Source organism: Pteropus vampyrus, unplaced genomic scaffold, assembly GCF_000151845.1.
Source record: "Pteropus vampyrus isolate Shadow unplaced genomic scaffold, Pvam_2.0 Scaffold77, whole genome shotgun sequence".
NCBI lineage: Eukaryota > Metazoa > Chordata > Mammalia > Chiroptera > Pteropodidae > Pteropus > Pteropus vampyrus.
The window spans coordinates 4088480-4104619 of record NW_011888858.1 but is presented as its reverse complement, the minus strand read 5'-3'; the positions used below and the strand labels follow the sequence as shown (position 1 = coordinate 4104619).

The window sequence follows — 16140 nt, the reverse complement described above, 5'->3', positions numbered from 1 at the left end:
AGATAGATCTTGGAGAGGCCAGTAGCAATGGCTGCTTCTCTCTATCTCTTCCCCAAAGCAGAGCAGGGAGTCTGACACTATCAGGTGTCTACTTATCTCTAGAGCTTTCTCATTCTTGGAAGAGGTTGGGATGAGAGCCCGGGGAAGGTGAGCTCTTTATGCCTCCCTGAGAAGTGCTGGGTAGGTCCACACGCCACCATGAGGTGCTCAGTCTCTCAGGAGCGAAGCTCTCTAGCAGCGGATGGATCGACTGACATCGTTTCTTCCCTTTCTGTGCAGTGTGTCCACCGGGACCTGGCCGCTCGCAACGTCCTCCTGGCACAAGGGAAAATTGTGAAGATCTGTGACTTTGGCCTGGCCAGAGATATTATGCATGATTCCAACTACGTGTCGAAAGGCAGTGTATGTGCTCTCCTCTGTCATTTGGCATGCTCGTTCTCTCTCACTTGAATTTCTGAATTCAGGTGTTGCTTCTAGCTATTTGGGTGCCTGTATTTTCAACATGGAGTCCATGAGACTCATGAAGGGCTCCAGGGAGTCAGGAAGGAAAGCATGACTCTGCAGCACACTGCCTGGGTGTGAGCACCAGCTCCTAGTGTGAGGTTTGGGATGAGTTACTTGACCATTCTGTGTCTTAGTTTCCCTGTCTGTGGCAGGAACACAATAATAGTAGCCAACTCCTGCATTACTGTGGAAGATTAAGTCAGTGAATTCATGTAAAATGCTTAGGACAGTGCCTAACGCTTACAAGCACCCAATAAGTATTAGCTGTTAACATGTCAATTGTGCACACTTGTGTATATGCATTCATTTCCAAGGAAAGTGTCACTAACTTTTATCAAAATTTCAAGTGGTGTCTGTGACCTCAAAAATGTTAAAACTGTTTACATTCATATATCTTAGAGGCACAATTTCCTTAAAGATAGTAATTCTATCTCACATTTGACCTTTCTCTCCACCCCTTTCACCTCTAAGCAGATGGAGTAGCTGGGGATACATGTGCCACCTGTAGGAACAGTTTCAAATCACTCCACTGTACTGGTTGCGAGACAGCTCATGGGGCTGCTGCATCCACCTAGAGAAGGACTCTGTGCTGTGTGCACGCTCTGTGTGTTTCATGTACTTTGTGGTCATGACTTTTAGTTTTAGGTACCTTGAACAAATCAGTGGACTTGGTAGAGCCCATTTCTTAGCTGTTCAAAAAGCTTATGAATCTCTGTTATCTCCCCAGCAATCTCAGGTGGTGGAAGGATACTCATGGGGCTACTGGAGGTATCTGCCTTAGTTTAGTATGTCCATGGAAGGTTGTATGGCTTCACAAAGAGGCTGTAGAATTATAATTATGTCAGACTCTTTGTAATAGCAAATGACTATTTCTCAAAGTTCAAAAATGTAATTTGCTTTCAGATCACTGGATCTGTTCTTAATTTTGCTCCTAGGAACACCTGAAAATAGGGGAAGATCCATTCAGGATTCATACATTTTGGGAAAAAATTCAGGATTAAATATTTTTGGATGTTATTCGTTGGGAGGACATCACAGGCAGCACTGACCATCAGCTATTTATTGAGCACCCACTAGGTGTCAGGCATTCTTTGGAGGGCTGAGAGTACAGTAGTGAACACACACACGAGAGATACTCATGCAGGGCAAGGCTGTTAGTATAAGTTATTAGGAGCCCAAAGAGAACCCCTTTCTGTTTCTGCTGCTGCAGACCATCGGTGTGTACACTGGGTTTCATTTCCTACCTTCTTCCCTGCAGACCTTCCTCCCTGTGAAGTGGATGGCTCCTGAGAGCATCTTCGACAACCTCTACACCACACTGAGCGACGTCTGGTCTTACGGCATTCTGCTGTGGGAGATCTTTTCCCTTGGTATGGGCCTGACATCTCTGCTAGTCTGGGTTGTTCTGGAACAAGAGTGGAAGGGAAATACTGTGTTTTTCAAGCTTCAGGATGTAATCAATGTAAGATACCTAGTGTGAGTCCAACGCCCTGCAGCCAGTTTATATCACACATTGTGCATGTACAGCATCTGTTGTGTGCCCATGCAGAATGAGATGGGGGTCCTGGGAAACTGTGCTTTCACCCTCAACCTTTGCTCTCACCCTTGGCCTTTGCCCTCCCCTCATTTGGGCTACCCCAGGGTGACTTTATCCTACTGGAAATGCTCCCAATGACATCCACTCACCAACTGCTTTTTCACGCTGGACTTTAAGTTAAGTGGGTTCGCTAGAGGAGAGTAACTGCTTCCTCACCTCGTGGTGATAGATGCTCAGGTGAAAGGTAGTGTGGCAAGGAAAAGGGTGGGACCTCCCCTTCCTGGTCATCATTCCAGAGGAGAGAAAACTCCTAGTCATTTAGTCAGTCATTGGGTACTGAAAAACACAGGTGCCCCGTGTTGCCAAGTGAGGGTCCTAAGAGAGGAGTGATTCATGACTCTGACCTTAGTGATAAACTCTGTGGTCCTGATTTAAAATTGTAATGGAAGTTCGGAGAAAGGAGAGAGGAGTCCCGGAGTGGTTTTGGAAGGCTTTGGCGAGGAAACTAAACTTGACCTGGCCTTGACCGTAGACATTTGGAGCGTTTCATGAATTAATGTTCTCCTGATGTGATAGTAAAGCATGTCTTCCCTGCCTGCTATCCTTTTCTATCCCAATTCTTCCTTCTTGGATATCACCACGGACCATCCCAGCTTGCAGCTTAACCAGGGCTCGTAGTCCGTTAAAACTAGAGAATGATCTAAACATTTCAAGCCCCAACTTTGACTTTTGCTTTAATTATTTGAACACTTCTGGCGAAATGACTTTTTTGCCATCAACGATTTAGAATTTCTCTTGGTTTTCTATTTCACTTTGTGTATGTAGATCCGGTAGTTAGAAACATTGAAAACTCTTTTGTGCTTTTTCTAGAGATGTAGAATTTTTGCTTAGGGTGTCTGGGCTTGAGCAACCTCGAATCCTGTTTAAATTTAAGATATGAGCAGAGAAATGATAACATTTTGTTTCCTCGAAAGAACCAGTACTTGAAGCTGGGGATCCCCAAACCTTTCCTAAGGGTGCTGTATCACCCCAAATGCTTCAATGTACTGCACTCTTGTTAATTCTGGCTGCTTTCCGTTTTGGCTTTCAGGTGGCACACCCTACCCGGGCATGATGGTGGATTCTACTTTCTACAACAAGATCAAGAGTGGGTACCGGATGGCCAAGCCTGACCACGCCACCAGTGAAGTGTGAGCCTCTCCCCATCCCACGGGCCTTGTGTTCATGTTCAGTGGGTCTGTGGGGGTGGGGGGTGCCCTGTAGCTCCTCCCTGTGCCCACTCTGAGTTCTGTGCTCCTCCAGCTATGAGATCATGGTGAAGTGCTGGAACAGTGAGCCGGAGAAGAGACCCTCCTTTTACCACCTGAGTGAAATTGTGGAGAACCTGCTGCCTGGACAATATAAAAAGGTTTGTCTGGGCTTCTTCAGATGGGCAAAAAGGAATGAGCAAAGGGAGAAGACAGTAGCAGATAGTTATGTGAGCAAGGAGCACTATTTACTGTTTTTTAGGAACATTTTCAAAGGAAGAAAAAGATGGAGTGATACAGTGGTTGGGCTTCATGGAGTGCTCCCCAGGCCCTGGTAACAATGGTGAATGAAAACCCTCCCTTTTCATCTTCAGGGTGCAACACCTGTAAGCACTTTGTTCTCCAGATGTTTTGAGTATCTGAAGCTACTGTGCAGTCAGAAGTCTCAGGGCATCCACAGCCATTAAATCACTAATTTGAATGCACTTAAATCCATGCAAAATTGGCTTTTACCAGCTGACTGGAAGGAACAAGCTCAGCTGTTATCTGTGGCTCCAGCTGGTTTTTTTGTGGAATGAGAACCATTGTTCAAAAGAACAAATGTAATTTCATGGCACCAAGCAGGATATGTTAATGAATGAAAGAACTTTCTGCTGAGATGCTGAGAAAGAAACCCAGACACACTTGTGTAATAAACTCAATTTCTTAGATTCAGATTAGTCACCATGTAGAATATTTGTGGGAGAGGGGCACAGGCATTGCTACTGACTTGGAGAAGGGGCTCTTGATATCTTAAGACTTGCCAGCAGGAGATCTGTGCCATTGGTGGCCATTTACATCCTGCATCACTGGGGATAGTTAACATCTGACTCTCCTTCAGTTGTCTAAACTCCACACCTGTGAGGTAGTTCGAGCGTCTGTATTCTTTCTTTGCAGTTTGGTCAATAGTATTTGATTAACTATGTGAAATGAATGTTTACAGAGTTATGAAAAGATTCACCTGGACTTCCTGAAGAGTGACCATCCAGCGGTGGCACGCATGCGCGTGGACGCTGACAATGCCTACATTGGTGTCACCTATAAAAATGAAGAGGACAAACTGAAGGACTGGGAGGGTGGCCTTGATGAGCAGAGGCTGAGTGCAGACAGCGGCTACATCATCCCTCTGCCGGACATCGACCCCGTGCCTGAGGAAGAAGACCTGGGCAAGAGAAACAGACATAGGTAGACATGGGCACACCTCAGCTTCTGGCAAAGCTCCTCTGCATCCTTCCACTTGAAGGAGAGGAGCCATTGTCGGGATGATGAGGCTCCTGGTGGTGAATCTGTTCTCGGGGAGTGAGGAGTGGAATCTTGAAGGGGTCTATTTAGTTTTGAAAATATTTCCCAAATGATTCTAATTTGTGCTTCCTGGAGATGGGGGAGGTATAGGGCAAGGAAAGATGTGCTTCCCTGGTGGGGAATCTTTGACCTAAGTCCTCAGGTAATTAGATCAAACTGACACAGCACCTGAGGTTATTGAGATACTGTAAGCATCTCTTGTTTTCTTAGTCATTCCACTGAGGAGGCTGGACTGAGCTGTAATGATGCTCCATCACAGTTCTTAACTTTAACTGCAAGTTGGAATTACTTGGGGAGTTTTGAAAAATACTGGTGTATAAGCCTCATCCAGACCAACAAAGTAAAATCTCTGGGAGTAGGGCCCAAGCGTGCCCTGGCTGATTTGTTCTTTCTTTTTAACTTTGTATTATGGGAAATTTCTAACATGCACAATTCAAAGAGTATAGTGAAATTGTCAGGTATCCATCTCTCACTTTCAACGTTTATGAACTCATGGCCAGTCTGTAGGCATAGCTATACCTACTCCTCCTCCTCTGTCCCCTCCGGATTATTTTGAAGCAGATCCTAGATATATCATTTCATCCGTGAAGATATTAGTATATATCGCTAAAAGATAAGTGCTCTTATTAATTAATTTGAATAATTTTTTATTTTTCTACTACAATTGCCATACAACATTAGTTTCAGGTGAACAATATAGCGATTTGAAATTTATATAACTTATGAAGTTATATAAATAACTGATAAATCTAGTACCCATCTGACACCATATATAGTTATTATGGTATTGTCTATATTCTTTGTGCTGTACTTTACATTCTCATGATTATTTTGTAACTACCAGTTTGGATGTCTTAATCCCTTCTTTTCAACTACTCCCAACCCCTCCTTTCATCTGGCAATTGTCATAATGTTCTCTTATCTCTGAGTTTGTTTCTGTTTTGTTTGTTCTTTTATTTTGTTTTTTAAATTCCACATATAAGTGAAATTGTATGACATTTATCTTTCTCTGATTTATTCTACTCAGTATAATATCTTCTAGGTCCATCCATGTTGTTGCAAATGGCAAGATTTCATTCATTTTTTTTTTATGGTTGAGTAATATTCCATTGTATTCATGTACCACCTCTTCTTTATCTATTCATCTATTGATGGACACCCAGGTTGCCTGCATTTCTTGGCTATTGTAAATAATGTTGCAGTATGGGTTCACATGTTCCCTCAAAGTAGTGTTTTGAGTTTCTTCAGATAAATACCCAGAAGTGGGCTTACTGAGTCCTTCTTTGTCTCTTGTTGTAGCCATTTTTTTGTCTCTTTTATCTAGAATAAGTATTGCTACCCCAGCTGATTTTTGTTTGTTTCCATTTTCATGAAGTGTCTTTTTTTTTTATCTTTTAGTCTGTGCGTGTCTTTGGATCTGAAGTGAATCTCTTGTAGGCAGCATATGTAAGGGTCTGGTTTTCTTAACCATTCAACCATTCTATCTTTTGATTGGAGTATTTAATCTATTTACATTTAAAGTAATTGTTGCTAGATATGTACTTATTGCCATTTTATTATTACTGTTTTTGATCTTTTTTTTTTTAATTTTCCTAAAGAAATTCCTCTTAACATTTCTTATAATACTGGTTTGGTGTTGATGAACTCCTTTACCTTTTTCTTGTCTAGGAAGCTTTTTATCTGTCTTTTGATTCTAAATGATAGCTTTGCTGGGTAGAATAATCTTGGTTGTAGGTCCTTGCTTTTCATCACTTTGAATATTTCATACTAATCCCTTCTGGCCTGCAGAGTTTCTGTTGAGAAAGCAGCTGACAGTCTTATGGGTGCTCTCTTGTAGTTAACTAATTGCTTTCCTCTTGATGCTTTTAAGATTCTCTTTTTGTCTTTAAGCTTTGGCATTTTAATTATGATGTATCCTAATGTGAGCCTCTTTGGGTTTATATTGTTTGGTATTCTCTGTGTTTCCTGGACTTGTGTGTTCATTTCTTTTGCCAAGTTATGGAAGTTTTCCATTATTATTTCTTCAAATAGATTTCTGATTCCTTGCTCTCTTTCTTCTCCTTCTGGAACCCCTGTAATGGGAATATTGGTATGCTTGATGTTGTCACAGAGGCCCCTTAAACTATCGTCATTTTTTTGGATTCTTTTTTCTTGTTGCTGAATCCTCTGCTTCATCTAATCTACTCTTGATTCCCTCTAATGTATTTTTCATTTCAGTTATTGTATTCTTCATTTCTGACTGGTTCTCTTTTATGTTTTCTATCTGTATTTTTACATTTTATATCTTTTTGTTAAAGTTCTCGCTGAGTTCATCTACTCTTCCCCTAAGTTCATTGTGCATTCTTATAAGCAGTGTTTTGAACTCTTCACTTAGTAGATTGTTTGTCTCCATTTTGTTTAGTTTTTTTTCTGGAGCTTTGTTCTGTTCCTTCATTTGGGACATGTTTCTTTGATTCCCCATTTTGGCTGCTTCCCTGTGTTTGTTCCTATGTATTAAGTAGGGCTGCTACATTTCCTGGTCTTTTGTAGAGGGGTTTTTTGTAGTAGGTGTCCTGTGAAGCACAGTGGCACAGTCTTCCCTGGTCACCTGAGCTGGGTGCTCCAGGTGTGTTCCTTGTATGGGTTGTGTGTACCCTCCTGTTGTAGTTGAGCCTTGGTTGCTGTTTGCACTTCAGTGGGAGGGGTTGATTCTCAGGCTGATTGGGTGTGAGGACTGGCTGGTGAGGGGCTGACCCCTATGGAGCAGGATTGGCTTTAGCAGGGCTCTGGTGCTTGCCCAATCTGCCCTTTGAGTGTGTCATTTGTGGAGGCAGCTGGGTAGTGCTCTGGCTCAGAAGCAACCACCAGGCATGCCGACTCCAGGGCCTCCTAGGAGCGGCCTCTGCCACAGGCCAAGTTCAGCTGCTGCCTGTGCCCTGCCTGGGGCCACCTGTCATCAGCCACAAAGTGATCCACAGATATCTTTCTGCCATACTGGGCTTGGAGGTGCCTCAGAGGGGCTAGGCTGTGAACCAAGCATGGCTGTCACTAGTGCCAGGCTTGGGACTGCTCAGCAAGAGGTACAGGGAGTGCCAAGGCCAGATGCTGCTTGTTTGGGTTTTGTGAACCTTTGAGAGATTTTAGGAAAATCTGCAGCATGAACCTACCTAGGCTGTTTGCATGGAGAAGCCACTGGAAGCAGTTTGGGTGGGCTCGCAAATTGGGTGGAGTGGGGCCTTGTGATCACCAGGGTGGGGTGACCAGTGTTAGCCAGGTTGATGGAGACTCAGATATGCCACCCACATAAGTCTGCATGCTGGGATTGGGGAGGGATCAACAAAGGAACAATGGCTCTGCCAGTCCTTCTGTCTGAGAGAAAGCTGTCCCTCTGGCACTCTCCCTGAAGCCAGACAATTCAGTTTTTCCTCATATGTTCGTGGCACCTATTGAGCTGCTGCACCCCAGTGCTGGAGCTCAGAGCAAATGAGTCCATCAGCAAATAAGTCTGCAAGTGGGCCCTTTAAGAGGAATGCCTGGGACTCTCACAGCTCTTGGTCTCACTGAGCCACAGTCTCTGATGGTTTCTAAAACCAGAAGTTGTGGGGACTTCTTTTCCTGGCACTGATGCTCCAGGTTGGGGAACCTGGTGTGGGCCAGGACCCCTTACTCCTCCAGGGAGACCTCCATAGCTGAGCTATCCCTCCCAAATTTTAACTGCCACATGTGGGTGTGGGACCAGTTTGTTCCACATCTCTGCCCCTCCTTCCAGTCTCGAGGTAGCTTCTTCTGAATGTTCTCAGTTGTAAGACTTCTGTTCAGCTAGATTTCAGGTGATTCTCAATGATGGTTGTTCTGTAGTTTAATTGTAATTTCGATGTGATCGCGAGTGAGGAAGGAGATGAGTGCAGCATTTACCTACTCTGCCGTTTGTCTGGCAATCCCTGATAAGTGCTCTATTTTGAAAAATAACTAATTATTTGAATTAATGATAATACCATTATCTCACCCCTTAAATTGACAATAAATCGTTAAGAGCATCAGATATCCAGTCAGTGTTCCAGTTTCCTTGATCTTCTCATAAGTATTTTACATTTGTTTTTTTTTCTAGACCCACATAAGAGTCACACATTTGGTTGGTGTGTCTGTATAAGTTTGTCTTGCCTCTTTTTGCCCCCTTGCATATTATTTGTGAAGAAACCACAAGAGCATTTGCCTATGGAGTTCCCACATTTGAAATTTTGCTGATTGCATCCTGTACTGTGTTTTATCATGTGTTTCTGTCTCCTATATTTGTTATAAACTAGTAGTTCCTTTTGAGACTTGATCTGACTCAGGTTAGGTTTTTAGCAAACTTGTTTTAAAGATGGTGCTGTATACTTCTGTCAGGAGGTACCTACTGTCCAGTTATCTCTCTTTTTGTGACACTAGCAGCCATTGATGTTCATTACCTAGATCCATTAATTTACTACAAGATGATGCTAATGCACAGCCATAACTATAACCATTGGCATACACACAGTCCAGATGGAATGACCCAATTTCCCGCTCTGTTTGCATAGCGCTTGAACAGAGTCAGGGGAAGGTGATAGTGGCCCTTGGTTCAAAATCTAAGTTGCTGTGAATCTCTCTCTCTTTCTTTTTGCCCTTTTCATTGAGGATATTGTTTTCCCTTCTGCCTCAGTCATTCAGTTGACTACATACAATTGTTTAGGTAGAAACACATGACATTATTATTTTGGAGGCTTGTGATTGTGACCACTCTCAGGCAACTGAGGCATAAAGTGTAGACAGCTCTTATTTATCCTTTCCTTAGGAGAATTTAAAAAATGTGTTTATATTCCTCTAACAAATACTGTTTGTCCAGGTTTTGGGGATCTGTATTAGAACTTTATATGGGTGGGAAGGCAGAGCAGTGGGTCTCAGTATGCTCCACCACATCTATCATCTACTTGGTTAATTTGTGTTTGGGGGCTCGGAATAATGTTTCAGTTCTAAAAAGGATTATGCTTCTAAATAAAGTTAGAAAGTCACATTGGGATATGTAACATAAAAAAGGTACCCAGAACATTTCTAGAGGTATAAGAGGCCAGACTGCAGAATTTGATACATAATCCATAGAGAGAACAATTCTAGTTGATAAAATAGTTGTTGTATTAGGTAATTAGAACTTCTGCTGAGGTGATACATTTGATTTTTGAATCACAGAAATTGAGTCCCAAATGATTAAACAAGGTCAGGTGAGACTGCGGCCCTGACAGGTGGGCTGAACATAATGCATGTCTTAGCTTAGTTTGTTATAACACAATACCACAGACTGGGGGCCTTAAACACAGAAATTTATTTATTCACAGTTCTGGAGGCTGGAAGTTTAAGATCAAGGTGTTGACAGGTTTGGTTTCTCCTGGGGCCTCTCTCCTTGGCTTGTAGGTGGCTGGCCACCTTCTCACTGTGTCCTCACATGGCCTTTTCCTGTGTGTAAGTACTTCTGGTGTCTCGCCCTCTTATAAGGACACCAGTCCTGTTGGATTAAGTCTCCATTATCATGACCTTAACCGTAATTACTTCTCTTAAAGGTCCTATCTCCAAATATAGTCATAATATGGTTTCAAATTCAGCCTATGAATTTAGGGGAGCACGATTTAGCCTTGCCTTACTCTTCCCACTCCCCTCCCAAGGCCACCCTGAGCTTGAAGAGAGGGCTGGATCACCATGGTGACTCCTGACTGCTAGACCCAGAGCATCCCAGAGCATCCCAGATTCCTCCTAACTTTTACAGGCTGAATTGAGTAGGGAAAGTAGGAATGGTTGCAGCTTATTAGCAACTTCAATGAAAGATTTGGTAGAAGAGAAGGAAAGCTGAAGTATAGAGAGCACTCGTGAATCTTGGCTTTCTATGTGGCCCCTTGCAGTGTGATGGGTGATGAGTAGCTATTTGGTTTGGTTGCAGAATCTTGCCTGACCTAGTAGCCTGAGTTTGAATGCCAAGGATCTTGTAGAAAGACCTCCTTTGCCTTTGTGGGGTACCCTAGAAACACCACCATGGTCTAGTTGGTCTGTACATGGTTGTAACCTTTCCTATTCTTCCCTTCCTCCAGCTCACAGACCTCCGAAGAGAGTGCCATTGAGACAGGTTCCAGCAGTTCTACCTTCATCAAGAGAGAGGATGAGACCATTGAAGACATCGACATGATGGATGACATTGGTATAGACTCCTCAGACCTGGTGGAAGACAGCTTCCTGTAACTGGCAGATTTGAAGGGTACCTTCCACTCCTGAACCCATCTTGGATCCTTTCAAGAAAACCACTTTATTGCAATGCAAAGTTTGAGAGGAGGACTTGGATGATGTGTAAAGAGAAGTTCCCAGCCAAGGGCCTCAGAGAGCCTTCTAAATATGAGTGAATGGGATATTTTGAAATAACTTTTTCGGCATTGCCTCTTGCAATGCTTCAGTAGCATCTCAACGTGTGGAGTTTGGAGGTAGATGGACAAGGAAACAATGGGCCACAGAAGACAACTTTGTGTTTCAAGGGCATTGGTGAGATTCCAATGTACACAATTTTTCTTTCAACAAAACTCCAGCATTGTAATTATGTAAATAACTCTAACCAAGGATGTGTTTAGATTTGTATTAACTATCTTCTCTGGACCTCTGAAGAGACCGACCACTCAACCCATCCATGTGCTTCCCACCTGAAACCTGGTATCAGCTGCTGTTGAATTTTCTTGTGAAGTACATGCAAAACCACTTTTGAACCTTAAAAGGTACTGGTACTATAGCATTTTACTTTTTTTAGTGTTAAAGAGATAAAGGCTAATGATTAACCAACCTTGTTTAATAGATTTGGGTCATTTAGAAATCCAACAACTCATTTTTATATTGTAATCTACACTTATAATAATACTACTGTTATCAGTAATGCTAAATGTGTGATATGTAACATGTTTTCCCCACAGAAAAAGCACAATTTAAAAAAAAATTCTTACTAAGTAGGTCATAAGTTTGACAGTTTTTGACATTTATATTAAATAACATGTTTCTCTATAAAATACGGTAATAGTTTTAGTGGATTGTTTAGTTGAACATAGAGAACAAAGTAAAAGTAGTGTCTTCCAGGAAGTCAGAGTTTTTAACTGTGTACTGAATAGGTTCCCTATTCTGTTGTACTAAAAACAATAAACTGCCCTCAGAAGTATTGGGATTTGAAACAATCAAAACCCCTAAATCCTAAATGTTCTCAATATAAAGGTATAAGCTTATGCCTAACATGACTTTTCATGTTACCCAGAAAATATAATCATCAGCAAAAAGATGAGATTTGCAGAGGTTTTATCATGCCTTGTGATAACTTTGGTGGATCTCAACTTTCATGGATCCCAACATATATATTTTTAAAATTCTACAAACCCTAAAAGAGTCAGAAGAATGCCCTGAACATGAGCCTTCTCCCTTCATCTCATCCCAAAGAGAGATAGTTTGGAACTCTGAGACCATAAAGACATTGCTTAGTGAAGGCTGTGTGTACCTTAGCCTGGATCCTTGGTTCCCAAATGGAGCTGGCAACGAGTATCTCCAGATTCCAGGACGCCATCCTAGAGATTCTAAATTATTAAGTCTGGGGGCAGCAGAAACCTGTATTTTTATAAACACCCTGGCTGTTCTGATCAGCCAGCTTTGTGAAACACTGACTTAGGTTACAGAAAAGTGCCATGGGAAAAAGCTAATTTGAAATTAGGAACTGAGCTGAAAGTCAACCATGCAGGAAGCCTATCATTTAACTCTTTGGCTTTGGGTCAGTGCCATTTAATGCCATATATCTAGCAATTGCTACCCTTAATTTAACTTTTTAGTCTTAGCTGGGGCTGAGCAAGCTAAATCTTGGTTTGGCAGGTCTTCTAAAAGTAAAGACACTGCTTTCCACCACATGGAGGAACTGAACTCCCTTCTCCCCACACCCCAAAATGCATATACAAAAATGATGCAATTCAGTGTGCCAGGTCTCTATAACCAGCTCAATATTTTGTTGAAAAAAAAAAAAGTTTTACTGATGTTTAGATGGGAAGACAAATTGCCACATCCATCCAAACTATCACATTGGTTAGTGTGGGTTCATTGGCATTCTTTGCAATAATGCTTAATCGCTGACACCATATGAATGAAACATGGGCTGTGATTACTGCAATCACTGTATGTGCTCCTGGCAGGTGATGCTTTGCAAGATGTTGAAGCAATAACAAGGTACTTGACTACCTAGTGGTGTAATCTTAGTGCAAGCTCCAACTTTTTTATATCCACCTTTTTCATGGTCTGAAGACTGAGCCAGATTGGCCAATTAAAAAAGAAAACCTGACTAGGTTCTGTAAAGTCAATTAGACTTGAAATACATTTGTGTTTCTAGAATCACAGCTCAAGCATTCTGTTTATCACTCACTCACCCTTGTACAGCCTTCTTTTGTTGGTACTTTGCATTTTGATGTTCCTTTGAGGCTTGCGTGACATCATGAGACTGGATGAAAATTCTTAGACCAGCAGGTTCCAGTGCTAATGAATGCTCCCACCTGAATGTGTGTGTAACTGCATTTTTTTAAAACAGTGTTTTCAGTATATCACAGATTTGTTCCTTTATGGCCTCCTGCAAAGTCCCCAGGTGAAAATTTACCAATCCTTTCTGCTTTCTATTTTTATGAAGACAATCAAAGCTAGCCTGAGAAACACAATTCGTGACTTTTTAAATGATCAATGATGTCCTTAAAATGTGGTCTGCCAATCTGTAACAAAATGGTCCTATTTTTGTGAAGAGGGACATAAGATAAAATGATGTTATACATCAATATGTATATATGTATTTCTATATAGACTTGGAGAATATTGCCAAACATTTATGACAAGCTGTATCACTGCCTTTGTTTATATTTTTTTAACTGTGATATTCCCCACAGGCACATTAACTGTTGCACTTTTGAATGTCCAAAATTTATATTTTAGAAATAATAAAGAGAAAAATACGTAAGTGTTCCCAAAACAGTGGTGTGGTGAATGTGTGAGAAGAATAACTTGATAGGAAGGGTCTAATGGTGCAAAATGTATTACAAATACCCCTGTTCATGTTTTTGTTTTTAAACGTGTAAATGAAGATCTTTATATTTCAATAAATGAGATATATATATATATGTATGTATGTAATTTAAAGTTATGCTAAGGTTCCAGCACTTTTGTTTTTAGTTTAATCATGTAAATTAAATCAATCCTGTTCAATTTACTTTTTTGGCAACATTCCAGTAGGACTCTCTCTATTATGGGTTTGATGAAACCAATAGAAAATTTAAGATTTAAACATCATTTGAACTAGTTAGTTCTCAGACCCAGCATTTGACTTAAAGATGACTGTCACTTGGCTCATCTTTGATCTTACCTTTGTCTGTTTGTTTGTTCGTTTGTTTGTTATAATAGCATATTGTTATGTGGTGTTTTTCTTGCCTACAAAGGGGGTACAGGACTGCATTTACTCTGGACGGAATTCAAACATTGTAGAAGAGCGTAAAGTACAGGTTAGAGGCCTTTTTCACCTTGTCTTCTTCCTGTTTCCCAAAGGTAGAACTGCATCATTTGGTGTGTGTTCTTTTATCCTTTCAGCCCCCTTTCTGTGTATCTGCTTATATACATATACAGGCATACCTAGGAGATATTGCGGGTTCAGTTCCAGACCACTGCAATAAAGCGAGTATCATGATGAAGCAAGTCGTAATCTTTTTGCTGTGGAGAGTCTTGCCTTCAATTTGTAAAAAATACAACATCTGTGAAGCATAATAAAGTGAAGTGCAATAAAACAAGGTATGCCTGTATACATACCTATTTTTGCTTCGTAGGTTACCTAAATGGGATTGTACTTTATGTAATGCTTTGTAATTTATTTTTCTCTTTTCTTCTTTTTAAAAATAGACTTTATGTTTTTAGAGCAGTTTTAGATTCACAGCAAAACTGAGGAGAAGGTATAGCGATATCTCATATACCTTCTGCCCCCACACATGCATAGCCTCCCTCATTATCACCATCCCCCACACAGTGGTACATTTATTACAATTGATGAACCTACACTGACACACCATTATCACCAGAGTCCACAGTGCTTTTCTTTTTAAAGCTATGTTTTAGAGATCTTCGTGAGAAGTATATATAGGTAGACTTCCCTCCTTTATCAGCTGCATAGTACCCCATTGTGTAAATGTACTATAATTTATGCTCTTGTGTTCCTATGTATGCATTTAGAGTTTCCAGTTCTTTGCTATGAAAATGACTTCATGAACATCCCAACGCAGAGTAGTGTTCTGTAAGGATAGGTTTCTAGAAATAAAATTACTAGACCAAAGAGTGTGCAGAAATGAATTAATGTTGAGCTCAAGTCTTCAGATATGATCGTAGCAGTAAATTCTTGAACATCTGCACGTGAATCGCCTGCTTTGTAGATTATCTGCAGTTTTCTAGGCTTTCCTCTGCCTCATATCACACTGTAATGTGATACATGTGGAAGTATGTGGATTTTTGTCTTCTGAAGCATGCCATATCAAATGACTTTAGAAAATTAAAAAGCATGATAGACTTCACCTTCTTTTCAACACCTGAATAAAGAAAATTCATTATGTTGTTCATAATTAGAATGCAGCACCTTATTCCAACCTAACTCCTTGTTATCCAAGGTCAAGTAGCCTGCAGATTAAAGTGAATCTTGTTGGAGTTAGAGCTGGGAGGAGCTCCATGGAGATTGGGTATTGGCTCAGCCTCACTTCCAGCCCCAGGAAGGAGACAGATCACTGGGAATAACAATCCCGCTGATTAAACAATAGCTGCCTAAACTAACATCAAATCCATGCTTCAAGCCTATGGAGAGATTGTTTTGTTCTTCTTTTTAATGTATGATTTTACCTCTTAATATAATACAGACAATTCTGCCTTCTTTTATCTATCATGATAATAAAAAGTGACTTTTACCACCCGGAGGGTTTTTAAGACCTTTTGAAGATCTTTTTCATATTTACTTATTTTGATTCTTTTAATAGTGCTTTGAGGCAGGGAAGACATTTTATAGATGAGGAAACCAAAAGACTTCTAAAAAGCATGTGACTGAGTAATGAGAGAATTGGGATCAGAAATTCCAATTACATGAATTCCAGTGCTGTTTACACTACAAAAAACCATGGAAAAGCAAGAGATAGTGGGAAATGTCAGCATTCAGAGTAGGTTGCTTTGCTTCTTGAGATGTTTCAAAAGACAGGTGATGGACTAGATGGCCTGTAGAACTATTTTGTGCTTTTGTAATAAGAGCAATTTCTTTTCAGGCTCTACTACAACAGTTCTAATAACAGACATTATGATTTTAATAGTTATGTGCTTTATAAAATGCAGTTCAGGAAAATGGCTTAGAATATTTGAATCCATCAAAAACTAGGCAAATTTTCCTAGGATAACAGAGCAATAGAAATACTTCATTATCTCTGACTCCAAATCTATATAAGGATTAAACTCAACCACATTGTT

General features: G+C 40.8%; 1 protein-coding gene across 1 annotated transcript in view; it reads left to right on the top strand.

Moving 5' to 3' along the window:
* Positions 1-13778, top strand: part of PDGFRA (platelet derived growth factor receptor alpha) — a 43146-nt gene extending 29368 nt beyond the window's left edge. Inside the window, exons 13-18 of the mRNA XM_023532131.1 lie at positions 280-402; positions 1763-1874; positions 3132-3231; positions 3344-3449; positions 4271-4512; positions 10704-13778. Coding sequence (XP_023387899.1) covers positions 280-402; positions 1763-1874; positions 3132-3231; positions 3344-3449; positions 4271-4512; positions 10704-10851 — 831 coding nt within the window. The 3' untranslated portion in view covers positions 10852-13778. The remainder of the gene's footprint in view (positions 1-279; positions 403-1762; positions 1875-3131; positions 3232-3343; positions 3450-4270; positions 4513-10703) is intronic.
* The last annotated feature ends 2362 nt before the right edge of the window (positions 13779-16140 follow it).